Source organism: Strigops habroptila, chromosome 7, assembly GCF_004027225.2.
Source record: "Strigops habroptila isolate Jane chromosome 7, bStrHab1.2.pri, whole genome shotgun sequence".
NCBI classification, from domain to species: domain Eukaryota; kingdom Metazoa; phylum Chordata; class Aves; order Psittaciformes; family Psittacidae; genus Strigops; species Strigops habroptila.
The window spans coordinates 60,207,682-60,221,667 of NC_044283.2; the positions used below are offsets into that span (position 1 = coordinate 60,207,682).

The following is a 13,986-nucleotide window of genomic DNA, read 5'->3' on the forward strand; positions in this document are numbered from 1 at the left end:
TTCCATGGCTGGGGCATCCACCAGCTCACAGGACAACCTCTTCCAGTGTTGCACCATCCTCATAATAAAAAACTTCTTCCTTATATTTAGTCTGAATCTACCCTATGCTGTTTTACTTGGAACCTAACATGGAGATCTGTGTTGCTTTTATTTTCCTAGGTTAATGACATTGATGTCACCAACATGAGTCACACCGATGCAGTAAACTTTCTCCGCACTGCCCCAAAGACTGTCAGATTAGTGCTAGGGCGTGTTTTGGAGCTACCAAAGATGCCAGTGCTGCCTCATTTACTGCCTGATATTACACTAACGTGCCATAAGGAGGAGCTAGGTAACACAGTAGTATACTGTTTTTTGCTCTAAAGCACATCTTTTCCCTTCAGTTACAAAGAATGAACTTGATTTCCCTTTCTTCCCCTTTTTTCCTGCAAAGGTTTGTTGTTATCAGGAGGCCATGACAGCCTTTACCAAGTTGTGTATATCAGTGACATTCTCCCCAAATCTGTTGCTGCCAGAGAGGAGAGTCTCCGTGCACTAGATATTATCCATTATATTAATGGAGTAAGCACACAGGGGATGACTCTGAAAGAAGCCAAAAGAATGCTGGAAACATACCTTCCGAAAGTGGTGCTTAAAGTGACCAGGTATGTTTTGGAAGCAAATGCATCCCTGTACTCTTTAATTGCATGATTTTATTAGGATATGGGTAAAACATGTTCCTAGTATGACAACTAATTCACAAGAGTGGTACTAGGTGGCATGCTGTTGAGGACTGATGCCACAAAAAGGGTCTGTATATTCACAGTTATTGTGCTTCAGTGGAGCAAAAGGGTATTTAAAAAGCATTTGCTGTGCTTTTTATTTCTTCGGAAGAAAAGGCCGTGTTCCAGCTATGAAGTGCAAGTGTTCAAAATACCGTTTTCCAAATATGTCACAGGTGACTTAAAGCATGATCAGCAGTTTTACCAATCGTACATATATACATCAATATCTGATTATTACCATGATTTTTTAATAAAAATTTCTGTGAACATTTCTTTTCATAGAGATGGTCATGCAGTGCTTCCAAAATCCAAAAGCCCTGATAGCTCAAATCCATGGCCAAAGAAAGCTAATGGTAAGATTTGCTTGCTTACTTAATGCAAGTGAAATGCACGTGTTGATAAAAATGAAGGAACTGAAGGCACTTAAAACTGCCTTCCTGTAGATGACGTGTCATGCATAGGTTCATGACAGGATATAAGGTTACTTTTAGGTTTCAGTTATTTCATCTACAAGTTTCTTCATTTGTAAAAGCACAATGTATGTGAAAACCCAAAACTTCACTAGTAGCTAGGTATATAGCATCTACCGGGTTCCATTTTGTCTCATTTATTATACTAGTGATGGGATATTTAGGATAGTCAGTAGTCTCTGATATCATAGTATCTTTACCAAGAAGAGAAAGGTACCTTTGAACAAGGACCCAGATGTCAGATGATGTCAAACAAAAAGTAACTCCCAAAAGTTAGTAACAGGTGACTGTGGGCTTGTATTTTGTACATTTCAAAGGAAAAGAAATCATGCCTTGCTTCTGCTGTATATTGTTGAGCTATTTATCAGCATTTCTCTTTGCTTAGCATCGATTACTTGTATTAGCATTCATAATATGCATTGAATGTAACATTCATAAAACTGTTAGAAAGTATAGTCCATCAGACATAAGTTTGGCAATGTCCAGCAACCAGGCAGAAACGTTATTCATTTCATAACATTAAATACCTTTTTTCTTTAGTAAAAATAATTGCTTTGGGCTAATTTAATTTCTGTGGGAAAGTTGCTGTGAAATTGTTGGGGTTTTTTCATTTTTGTTTAGGTTGTTCCTGTAGTGATTCCTGTGATAAAACAGAAAAGACAACTGATGCTTACGGGCCCAAGGTAAATATTCCTCTGTTGTGCCTATTATCATTAGAAAAGGATCTACTTTACCAAAATTTTTACAATAAATAAATAAAACAATCCATGAATGGAGGTATACAAACCCACTGCTCTCAGCTGATGTGAATAAGCACTGATCGTAATAAATATGCTAGGTTTTTTAATTGATCTCTTTCTTTGGGACTGCTTTATCGAAAGACACATGGTCTTATGAGAAGAATGCAAGGCTCTGATCCACAGAACTCCATTCTGTTCACAGTTTCTGGAGATGCTTGCATGTTACATTCACTAGATGCTTTTCTCCCCCTCTCTCCCTGCCCCCCTTATATTTTCCTGAGAAATAGTGTGTTGTGGGACCAAAAGTATTGAAGCCTGCATGTGTTTTGTAGAGGTCATAATAATGTTAAATGCATCTGTAATCATCTTAATGTAATATTTAATACATGTGGGGGTTCTTTTTAGTTGCGTTACTTTTTTTTATGTGTTCATGTGCAACTTCTAACACACATGAAAGCTGCCTACCCATCACCCAGCTATCTCAGATAAGAATAGGGTTTTGTATTTGTTGCTAAGCAGAGCAGTGAACTTTTTAAGGCTTCCTTGCTGCATCAACAAACTGCCAGACTCTTAAAGAGATAATTTGTACTGTTTTTTGCTTTCTTAGATAAATGGCAATGGCTTCCTGGAGCCTTCTCAGACAAATACAGAAAACAACATCCATCACACAAAAGGACTAATGAATCTCTCAGGATCTGGAGATGCACCTTCCCTTGGCTTTACCAATCAGATATCAGATTTTTCTAAACAGAGTGACAAATCAGGTAAGAGGAGGTGAGATGGGGGACAGCATTATTCAGTCTTTAGTGTATACATGCAAGGCATTGTTGAATATGCTGAAATAAGTCAACGTTAGGCTGGCAGTCAGTTTTAGAAGATTGTCTCCAAGTTGCATGCTCTGCTTCAGAGAAATTAGTTGATGCTGGAGGTTGGATTCTGTGTTAGAGAGAAATGAAGTAAAGCCATGATAAAAGTCAGAAATAATGCAATGGTGTCTGCCTCTAATTTTTTCCATCCTATATTAGGAAAACTTGTCCTTTTATACTGTTTCTCTTTAGAAACAGAGGTTCCAGATGATGAGTATTATGATGAGGATGATCACAATGAAGTTATCCAGTACCTGTTGGACGTTGTAGATGAGGAAGCCCAGAACCTCTTAAATCGTAATAATGCGACTTCAGAGGCTCAGAGTCTTCTACATCTCAAGAAGGCCACATCAGAAGATCACTTGCCAGGTAACATGAGCCATTAAAAAGGCATATCATTGACAGCAAAATACTTCTTGAAACAAAGTGCCAAATAAATTGATTTGGCAGGAAGGAGAGTTGACGTTTAATTGATGCGTGAACTGAAAGTTTCCCAAGTAAAACACAGACAAACGGTTGCTGATTCCAGTGAACTTCAGGTGCAATTCAATAAGGCAAGCTCTGGTTTGACAGATCTGGATTTTGCTCTAGGTAATCTGGGAAAATTAATCCCATACAGGAGTTGTCTTTTGAGTTCATGCTGTTCTGCAGCTACAGTCATGTTGAAATGCTGAAGCATTTCAGCATGTTGAGATCTCTCAAAACCAAAAAAAAATTGCCAACCTGCTCTGTCTCTTTTAGAAAGACTATTGTTTTCAGAACCTGCTTCTGTCTGTACACCTTTCTTTTCCTTCATTCCATCTACTCAGCTCCAGTTGTTATTAACTGAAATTTAGTGTGGAGAAGGATTTGTAGTTCCTTTGTGGTCTCACACTATGTATGTATGCTCCAAAAGTTCAAGCAAGATGCTTGCTACTCCTGTAGAGGTTCCTTGTAGAACTCAAGATATACCTTCCAGAATTATTTCAGCTCTTTTGCTGCTCTCCAGGTTCACTGGGTTATAGTTATTGGTCATTACTGTAGAAATCAGGGAACACTGAGGTTCTGGCTGTGCCAGGACCTCAGCTGATGAATATTATTGGAGCTCCACTACTTCCAATTTCTTGTAGCTAAGATCTGACCTTTGCAACTGAAGATGAATTGAACCTGTAAGATACAGCAGCAGAGAACAAGTCAGATTTTATCTGGTACACCTTAATTAGGTCTTGTTAATACAAAGAGCAAGCAGAATCCTGGTTTAGACCTACTGCTGGTCTAAATGTAACTGAATGGAAGAAACATTGACATAGGAATCTGATAACTTCTTAGCACCAGGCTGTCGATCCATTATGCTGTGGCACAGATACTCTGTTAGCTATGCAAACCACTTCACATGGAATGACAGATGTTCCAGTCAGAAAAGAAAGGAGCCTAAAGTCTGATTATTCTATTCAGTTGGACCTCTTTTCCAACACATTGTTAGCAAAGGGATTTAATCGATGTTTCTTGGTTATTCTGGTACCTGTATTCCCTGTGTACTGCCAGACAGGTGTAACAGGATTCACATCTATGACAAGGTGACTCCTGGGCATTTTTAGATGTGTTTATGCTGTATCTCCTGATTTTCCTGTTCCAGCAGAGATGAATGGAAAGCTGACAGAAGATAAGTCTGAAGACACAGACTGTGATGGGTCATCTTTGCCTGAAGATTTTTCAGAGGTGGGATGGCAAGAAGCTGGCAGACATTTGTCTGCTGATCGTGCTTTTTCAGAAGCTCTTTCCGTTTATTGTTTCCCTTATTGGCATAGAACTTGTGGAAATAACTTCACATGTCTTTTCATTTAAAACATCTTTGTCAGTAGTAGCTGTAAATGGTGTACAAAAACCTATTTTTTTAATTGTATAAGATTATCATAAATTAATTGTATAAGAGAACAATGCATAGAGTTATTTTATACTGTTTTTCTTTTTTATTTTTTTTTAATAAAGGGCTAGAATAAACTACCTTGTTAATGTTATTTTGGGCATTTAATCTAAAAGATTTGCTTGATTCCTGCTCAGAGAAGAGAAGCAGTAACAATGAATGCTGTGTAGACTTAGGTGTCCAAAATCTAAACTGGAGATTTCTTTCCCTCCTACTTTTTGCTAGGATCTGTTCATTCATTTGAATAACATCTATAGGGGGTTTATCCTGCATTGCATGTCCTGTTTTACATCTGTCACTAGATGCCTGGGTTTCATCTCATATTTGAGATCAGCAGAACTTTGTCCAGCACATCCTGGCTGTTGCAGCTTTCTGTCCAGCTACTAGAGCTGAGAGTCAGATCAAGTATCTGGCTCTGTACTGGTGTGTTCTAGGAGGCCAACAAGTAAAATTTTCTGAGTATGGCAGTGGAAACTTGCAAGCTGGCCTAATAAGTATAAGTGGTTTTATAGAGTTTTTCTTGAAAGGGGAGGGTCAAAATGCTGCCTTCTCTGCTGAGTCTTCATCATCTGTTGAGGAAGGCATATATAGAAATACCTGCCATTTAGAGGTAAAGCCCTGTTCTGCTGTATATAAGAATGGTGGCTTGAGAGAAGGCAGAATTTTTCACTATCAAACTTACCTCATAAAGGGGTTTTTACTATTAGAAACAAAGTCAACTGGAGAAAATGTAGATGGCTGTACTGCTGCTGTGAGTCAGGAATGATTTTAAGACAGTTTTTTGGCCTTGTTACAGTAGAACCTCTTTCAAGCATTCAGTGTTCTTGTCCTCTCTTATTTTGAGTTAATGAGATGTCTAAAAGGGGAAAGTCTTAAGTGCTGCTTTGAACTTAGTACCCTTCAGAAATACTCCATGTAATTATTAATTGTTTAAAATTTACAGTGGGTGAGTGTTATAACTCTGTCCTTTAATGCATTTTGAAATATTTCTACCACTAGCTAACACATGTAAATGGATGTGAAGACTACTGTGAAGTAAAAGCTATGCCAGAAAGGTAAGATTTCTTTACTAGTGTTGCTTGAAAGCAAATCTGTGAAGTCTGCATCTAAAGAGAGATAGATTATAAAAAAAAAAACAAAAACCTCAAACTAAAACAAACACAATGAAGTATCTTTGCAAAGCCTTGCAAAGCCTTGTTGAATTGCTCTCTGCCTAGTCTTGTTACTTAGAAGATTATAATTCGCGGGAATATTAGTCAGCTTTATGTGGTTTACTATGCCCTAGTTTTATTTATTCCTTTGATATGTGGTTATAACAAGTAACTGGGCTGTGTTCAAATGGCTACAAATAACTTAATTTGCATCGTACTAACAATTTGGTACTTGCATGTGAAGAAAACATTCAAATAATGCTGTCTTCAGTTTGAATCTTTACAAGCTTCATTAGTGTTACTTCTGGTTTTAGAGCACAGAAACTAAACTGCATAGTTCCACTGGTCCATCTGTTCCCATCTAGGTATTCAGGACTTACTTACTTACTTTTTTACATGGAAAGCTTTAGTCAAAGTGTATATACTTTTTATGTTTTGATGTTGTTTCTAGGAAGTTTTGGGTTGAGGCTTGGCACAAGCAGCATCATTATGACCTAAAATACTTAATATGTTTACCACCATCTTCAAGAAAGCTAGAAAAATTGCAATTGAAAACAGATATTCTAGTGTATAGGTATTGGATTATGTGAATGGTACAAACCTGCTTTTGGGTGTTCTTTCACAGAATCACAGAATGGTTTGGATTGGAAAGGACCTTAAGATCATCTAGTTCCAACCCCCCTGCCACTGGCAGAGACACCTCACACTAGAACAGGTTGCCCAAGGCCCTGTCCACCCTTGCCTTGAACACTGTGAACACTGCCAGGGATGGAGCATTTACCACCTCTCTGCTTAGCCTTTTAAAAGTAATTGCAGTGATAGCTATTACCAGATTCCTGTCTTCCTGTCTCTTTTTCCACTCTGTTTTAAATCTCTTTAGGACTTTATTTTTATTTTTTTGTGATTACTGTTATGGATCCAGTCCAGAAATATTTGTAGCTATAAATTACTTTCTGGTGATTTTTTTTATTAGGTTGCAAATGTGTTGATTGTTTCTAGGTGTTCTTTTTTACTTCCATACCTTATCTTCTTATAGGTCAATTCCACAACCTTCTTTGAGTCAAGCAGATGAAGATGAAATCACGTGGGGAAGTGATGAGCTGCCAATTGAATCAGTCAGCCAGGAACGTGTAAATAAAGGCAAGACCTTTAACAAATCATCAGTGGAAAACTGAGGATTGTGTTAAATAGACAAAATGCCAGAAGTGAATTTTAAAATGTCCCGTTTTGAGAGTGTAATGACACATATGATGGGAAATCTTACAGCTCAGCAACCCACTGGAAAGGATCTTTACAGCTTTGCATAATAAATGTGCAAGAGTTGATAGGAACAAGTATTGGCAACATTGCACCTATACTTGTAGTAGAGCTGAAACCAGCTGAGATCCTTTCTTCCATAGTATCTACCTGAGAAAAGCTGTAACTATAGATGTTTGACTGTGATCAGATTGATATATCATGTGCTTTGCATACTCCATGCTCAAATTAGGCAATATATTTTCATTATCTTGACTCTCATTCTTCCACTGCTGCTCAATGTGGCAGAGTGGAATGCTACTCAAGTTGATGTGTTTGGCAGAATCTAGTCTTTACTTCTTGGGATGGCATTAGTAAAGTCAGTTCCTAAAATTCTTATACAACTACCTTTTGTCTGCATTCATTAAAAGAAAAAAGGGATAATCTGTGTAAACCTATAGACTAAGTCTAAATTTAGGACATTTTTAATTGTGATACCAGAGAGACTCTTGGGGTATTAATTTTGTTGTACTTCAGAGAAACAATGAAGGCTTCATAGAAAGCAAGCTTTATTGGGAAAAAAGATAGATTTAACTCATCTAACAGTTACCCCTTGAAAGACATGTTGAGTCTAAGTGCTAAAAACAAAGTCACAGGCTGTGATATTTAAGTGAAGAATCCCTGTGTGCATTCATCAATTTTGTAGGTTACTGTGTGAAGAACTTGCATTTAAAATATATTTGAACTTTGTTTCAGTTTATTTATTGGAAATTCAGGAAAACAATCCCTCTGGTTCCTGGGTTTATCAAAGCTGATTTTGCATCATGCTGATTTTGTTAGTCAATTTGGTTTTGCTTGTCCAACTGAGAGGACATCTGTGTATTCTCTGGTATATGGAGGCAGTCTAGAGAAAACTGGTAGTACAGTGGTGAACAGCAACAAGGAAATCCAACATTGCATTACAGTTTGTTTCCCTAGGTTTAGCTATTTTTTATTTATATTTATGTCAATCAGTCCTGTTGTTCTGCTAGATTTCCCTTTAGTGACAAATGAAGAGATCTCTGCACTCCCTACTGTGAACGTGCTCCCTGGAGGCAAGTACTCAGGAGCCAAATTGAAGTCAGTGATCAGAATGTTGCGTGGATTGCTGGAACAGGGAGTCCCTTCTAAAGAGATTGAAGTGAGTAATTACTTGTCCTTTAAAGTCCTGTTTTCTAGTATGAAACAGTTAGAAATAGAATGGTTGGCTCATCACTGCCTTAAATACTACAGCTCTTTAATTGGCAGCTTTAAAGGGATGAAAAGACTTCTTTTACCAAAGACTTCTCTCCCTTCCCCCCACTAACTGCTGAGAGATAAGATTAGGTTGAACCAGGAATTCAATTCAAAAGTGTGTTTACATCTTTCTTTCTTCTGGTAAATTACCAAGAGAAAATGATGTTAACAGTCAGAGACAAGGTAAATGCTGCGAAATCTACCTGCAGAATGTGCAAAGAGTCTAAAGTCAACCATGTTACACAATCTTTTTTGAGAGAATGAGAAATTATTTACTGGATAATAGTTTTGTTTGTTTCATTCTCTTAGCTATGTGAAATTAGATTCCTTCCTGTGACTGAATTATTATTCATCTCTACATGAGGATTATTTATTTTTTAATGATTCTGTCCATTAAATACTTGGTTACAGACCTGCTCTTAACACTTGTTACCAGTCAGCACTTTCTAATGCGTAATTGCTTCTTTACAGAACCTTCAGGAGATGAAACCTTTGGATCAGTGTTTGATTGGACAAGCCAAGGAGAACAGGAAAAAGAACAGATATAAAAACATACTTCCTTGTAAGTCCTTACTAATCTGAAGTTCACTGTTGATATTTCATTACCACCTGTCTGGTCAGGTGAATTACATCAGAAGTGGCATGTCCTAGTTCTGCTACTGAGAAGGGAAAAAACTTGTCTGCCGCTTGTTTTCTATACATTTAAAGCAAGCAGTTGTAAAGCAGTTTAAGATGAGTGAACAGTAAGCTACTGCAGTAGGTTGGAATGGATGTTCACAGATCCTTCAGTTGTTTCAGCAGATTCTATGTCTTAAATGTTGTACACATATGGAGCCAGACAAGATTTTTTCAGTTTTACCTGTATGAAATTGGAAAACCAGACTTGTATACTATTGTCAGTAAATTTCCTGCAGCAAAATTCTGTTTGTTAGGTGGGAGATGTATGGAGAACAAGAACTGAGAAATGTTAGTTCTGAATGAAAAGTATTCAACCTCAGTTTCAGAGGTGCTGCAGTTTGAATCGCATATGCTGCCTGTCTGCTGATTTAGATTTCTCTCCTATCCTTCTTTTTCTTTATTCAAAGAGAAGTATCCTAAAGCAAGTATTGTGGTGATTTTTAATCTTTTTTAATAAGATCTGGACGCATCTGTGGAGATAAGTACTATGTGAGTGTGTAAGGCTCAGCATCTCTATTGTTTGAAGGTCTAATTACGTGCATGCATAACATGAAGGTATTTTTGTTGTGTGGGAATTGCAGATGATACCACTAGAGTACCCCTTGGGATTGAAGGTGGATACATCAATGCCAGCTTCATTCGCATGCCAGTGGGGAATGAAGAGTTCGTTTACATTGCATGTCAAGGACCTCTCCCCACCACTGTAGCAGATTTCTGGCAAATGGTTTGGGAGCAAAACTGTACTGTGATTGCCATGATGACTCAGGAGGTTGAAGGAGAAAAGATAAAATGCCAGCGTTACTGGCCAGATGTACTCAATAAAACCACCATGATAAATGATAGACTACGGCTTGCTCTTGTAAGACTCCAGCAGCTGAAGGGCTTCATCATTAGAGTGCTGGAGCTAGAAGAGATTCAGGTAAGTGAATCTGCACGCTCAGATTTTTTCTGAGCGTTGGCATTTTTATCCACGTACTTCTGGCTTTCCTGCTTTCAATTGCAGTGTGTAATCAAGAGGTAACTTGGGGCTTCTCCTTTTTGCCCAGTGATCATTACTAGACAACATTTCCTCATTGCAGCTTGTGCTATTCTGTGACCTTTATAGGAGAAGGCAGCTGGACCAGGAGATGATTTCATTATGCTAATGAGACTCTAAATTTTGGCTCCTTAGGTGCCTTTGGCCACATATACATTTATAGGGATATGAAATTCACCAATAATTCAATCTGGCTGGTTCATTCCTCTATGTGATCATCTCAGTCTACACAGTGAACCTTATACTATTTAATTACTTGCTAGTCATTTTCAGTTTAGCTCATTGTTTCTCTTGTTTTATTGAATTACAGAATACCTTCATTAGCCAAATACCTCTTTTCTGAGACTGTTTCCTTTGAGAACCCTTTGGTTTTTTATTCTTCGCATGTGCTACATTTTGCTGTTGGTTGTTTTTTTTTTCAAACCTCAGACAGGTGAAGTACGGCACATTTCCCATCTGAACTTCATTGCCTGGCCTGACCATGACACCCCTTCTCAACCAGATGACCTGCTTACTTTCATCTCCTACATGCGTCATGTCCACAAATCGGGACCTATCATAACTCACTGCAGCGCAGGCATTGGACGGTCGGGGACCCTTATATGTATAGATGTTGTTCTAGGGTTAATCAGCAGAGACCTCGATGTGAGTACCCAAGAGAACAGGCTAAGCTATGCTTTTGACTTACTGGAAATGTGTTCCATTTGATCTGTCCAATTGTTTAAAGAATATGCTGAGCTTTTTAGTGTAGCATGTCTTAATGGAACATCAATCAGGGTGCAGAAGTAACTGTGAAATGCTGCTTTGATGACCCGGGGTCGGGGGGTGGGAAGCTCTAACTTCTGCTGGTTCTTGGCTCAGGGAATCTTGTTGTTGGTCTTGTTTGACAACTCAGCAATCCAACATTGGTAGGTGCCATTTGAGATGCTCAAGGTTATGTTGCCAGGACATCTCCTGCCATAGCAGACTTCTGGCGTATGGTTTGGGAACAACAGTGTGTTGCCGTAATGACTCGTGCAATTGAAGGAAAAGCTTTTAGCCTGCCTTACCTGGCTGGATGTACTCAGTGGAACTATTGCATTAAATGGTGTTAGGGCTGAGAGTTGTAGCACAGAGATCAATGAACTGTTGAAGGGCAGCTAGAAACCAGAGTATCTATGTAGGCAACTGAATCAAAAACTCAGTGTATAGACATCTCAGCTGGAGATGAGGGTACGTAAATTAACTTTTCCAGCACAACCAGGGATATGCCTTTTAGGGTGATCCACAGGAGGGTGCTAGCTTCCTTATGTTTATGTTCTTCAGCGGGCTGGTGCAGCAAATCCTTGTGAACTTGCAGAAAAGATGAGCTTTGTCATACTTAGCTCTGGGGGGTTTCTAAGCACCCACTAAATGTCTTGTAACTTTATAAACCTGGGGAAATAGTGTTTTGTGAGGTTGGACTGAGGGCTCCATCTTCTGCACACTTGGCTCCCAGTAAGAGTAAGCACAGAGAAAGAAAACAAGAGAAGGAAGGTATGTGATGGAGGAGGGCCACATCCATATTGCCCAGAGACAGCACATGCTGGTTATCTACCAGACATTCATAGGCTATAGTAAATTGTTATTTGTTTCCTTACTACATGCTTAATGCACCTAGTTGGGTTCCTTGGTTCGATGCTGGGAATGTTTCCTTTACATGCATGTCTTATTTTTAAAAACATTTTAACTTGTTGCTTGTTTCGGTAGTTTGACATCTCGGACCTGGTGCGCACAATGCGCCTGCAGAGACATGGGATGGTTCAGACAGAGGTGAGTCTGACTTTCCCAGCTACATGCTAAAGGAAAGACAGTGGAATTCTAACCCTGATGTGCCAGGAAACTTTCTGATGCACACAACAGTTGTCTTTGTGCCCTATAGCGCAACATTTGTGTTGTGAGAATTATATCAGATGCATACCAGTAAGTAGCAGTATGTATTTAACAGTTATGAACACATGCAATTTTTAACATGCTCTGCTGGTTTCATCTGTTTAATTCATGTGTTTAATTAAAAAATGTCTTGAAATCTCCTTTGGGGAGATTTTCAAAAAGAAGTTAAATCAATGTTTTAGGAATAATCTAGATTTAGAGCCAATTAATTTTACCTTAGACATGGACATCACAAAGTCTTGTTAAAATCTGCACTTTTTCTTTGAACATGAAGGAATTGTCAAATCATAGTTTAAAAAAACCACCACAAGAAAAAAAAATGAAACCACAAAACTATCAGCCCCGTATCACATCCCCAAACATGTATTATTCCCTACACCTGTACCACTGAGATTAAGATAAGAAGTTGCACTGTCAGAATTCTCTATTAGTTGGCATTAGTGCAAGACCTCTTGAAATTCACTTGATGTTTTCATTTCTACTTATATAAAGTACTGACTCTGCTTGAGGCAATTTGAGTGTGAAAGAAGGATGAATGTCCCACATAAAATATACCTTTAGTGGCAGGGGAGTGCCTGCCTTTGTTTTGAGTTGAGGTTGCAGATTTCTCCACTGTGGGTTTTGTTTTCTGGGCTGTTTTTTTTTTGTTGTTTAACTGTAGAATTACTATTGAAATCAAGTGCTGTGCAGGTGAGAGTGAATTGCTTTGGTGGTGCAAGCATTTTTCACACATTCCGTGGTTTCCTTTCCCTTGCAGGATCAGTACATTTTCTGCTATCAAGTTGTCCTTTATGTCCTGAATCATCTCCAACATGAAGAACAACAGAGAGACAAATGAAATACTAAAGCAGAAGTGCTTTTAAAATAAGAAAGCAAGGAGGTCTAGAGGCTCTCACATGTTCTGCCAATAGTTTTCCAGTCCCTTTCTTCAGTTGCTGTCAAATGTCTTTTCTATAAAGTCTCTCCATCATTCCAAATAAGGTATATAGTTATAAGGAAAAGGGATAGCTCATATGGTACCACTAATGTCTTCAGCCGCATGGACACGTATGTGAGATTTTTGTATAACAGTAAATAATATTTAATAAAGCTGCATTTTTTGCAGCTTCCTTAATATGTGATAAAATAATGAAATAAAAATTATTTTAATTAAAAAAAAAAAAAGTAAAGAAGAAGAAAAAAAGTAATCTTGTAATGCTTCCTGCAGTTTTGCAACTGTTCTGGGGTATTTGTTTCTTATGGGGTGGGGGAGTGGGAGGGATGAAGCAGTATTTTTGTCCTGGCAAACATTATTACAAAGACCTTTTAGTAGTCTCTTTTAAAAGCTTGTTTATGGCACAGATTATTTGCCCTTTTAGTACGGTTACAGCTATTTTATAGAGGGTATCTTGAAACTGGCATTTAAGCTTTGAGATACCTGTTAGCATGATAGTAGTGAATGTTTACTGTATCACAGTTAATAATGTTTACTTCATAGAGTTTCATGTATATATTTATATACTTTTACAGAAAAAGCTGAATTATCAGGTGTCTAACCTTATAACTGATTAGGCATCTCCTCTCTGTAAATAAAAAATACACCTAAAGTATACTGATGAGTGGGTCTGGGTATTTTTGTGTCCTTGTGACTGATGTTTCTTGGCTTTAGAGGTCATCCTTATCGTTCATTGTGGTTACTGCCCTTAAGAAATTTGCAACAAAAGGGCTGTGCATGCTCTAAATTTTCAGTGTTCTGTTTTTCAGTGTCTTTCTGTTCTTCAGTGTCCATTTGAAAAAGCCTTCAGAATTCTGGGTTCCTTTCTGGACAGTTTCCATGCTATGGTGAAAGGAAGAGTATATTTTCCTTCCCTCCTTGTTTCTCAGCATTCCTGGGCATTGAGACCTGTATCACATTTTTTGGGGTGTGTTTGCACCTGGATGCTATGGCAATGATCTGACAACAGCGTAACCTACTCT

At 38.2% G+C, this 13,986-nt stretch overlaps 1 protein-coding gene across 7 annotated transcripts in view; it reads left to right on the forward strand.

Moving 5' to 3' along the window:
- The window catches only part of PTPN13 (protein tyrosine phosphatase non-receptor type 13), a 120,692-nt gene extending 107,071 nt beyond the window's left edge, over positions 1-13,621 (forward strand). For 4 of the 7 annotated variants that reach the window (XM_030492580.1, XM_030492581.1, XM_030492582.1 and 1 more), the window contains 15 exons: positions 160-331; positions 434-644; positions 1,047-1,117; positions 1,856-1,917; positions 2,582-2,738; positions 3,033-3,209; positions 4,456-4,538; positions 5,743-5,798; positions 6,931-7,034; positions 8,162-8,310; positions 8,877-8,967; positions 9,665-10,002; positions 10,549-10,764; positions 11,848-11,910; positions 12,788-13,213. In XM_030492580.1, the coding sequence (XP_030348440.1) occupies positions 160-331; positions 434-644; positions 1,047-1,117; positions 1,856-1,917; positions 2,582-2,738; positions 3,033-3,209; positions 4,456-4,538; positions 5,743-5,798; positions 6,931-7,034; positions 8,162-8,310; positions 8,877-8,967; positions 9,665-10,002; positions 10,549-10,764; positions 11,848-11,910; positions 12,788-12,868 (2,031 nt within the window). In that variant the 3' untranslated portion in view covers positions 12,869-13,213. Of the gene's footprint in view, positions 1-159; positions 332-433; positions 645-1,046; positions 1,118-1,855; positions 1,918-2,581; positions 2,739-3,032; positions 3,210-4,455; positions 4,539-5,742; positions 5,799-6,930; positions 7,035-8,161; positions 8,311-8,876; positions 8,968-9,664; positions 10,003-10,548; positions 10,765-11,847; positions 11,911-12,787 lie in introns of all 7 variants that reach the window. The other 3 variants (XM_030492576.1, XM_030492578.1, XM_030492577.1) reach the window with 3 other exon arrangements.
- Positions 13,622-13,986: the final 365 nt, after the last annotated feature.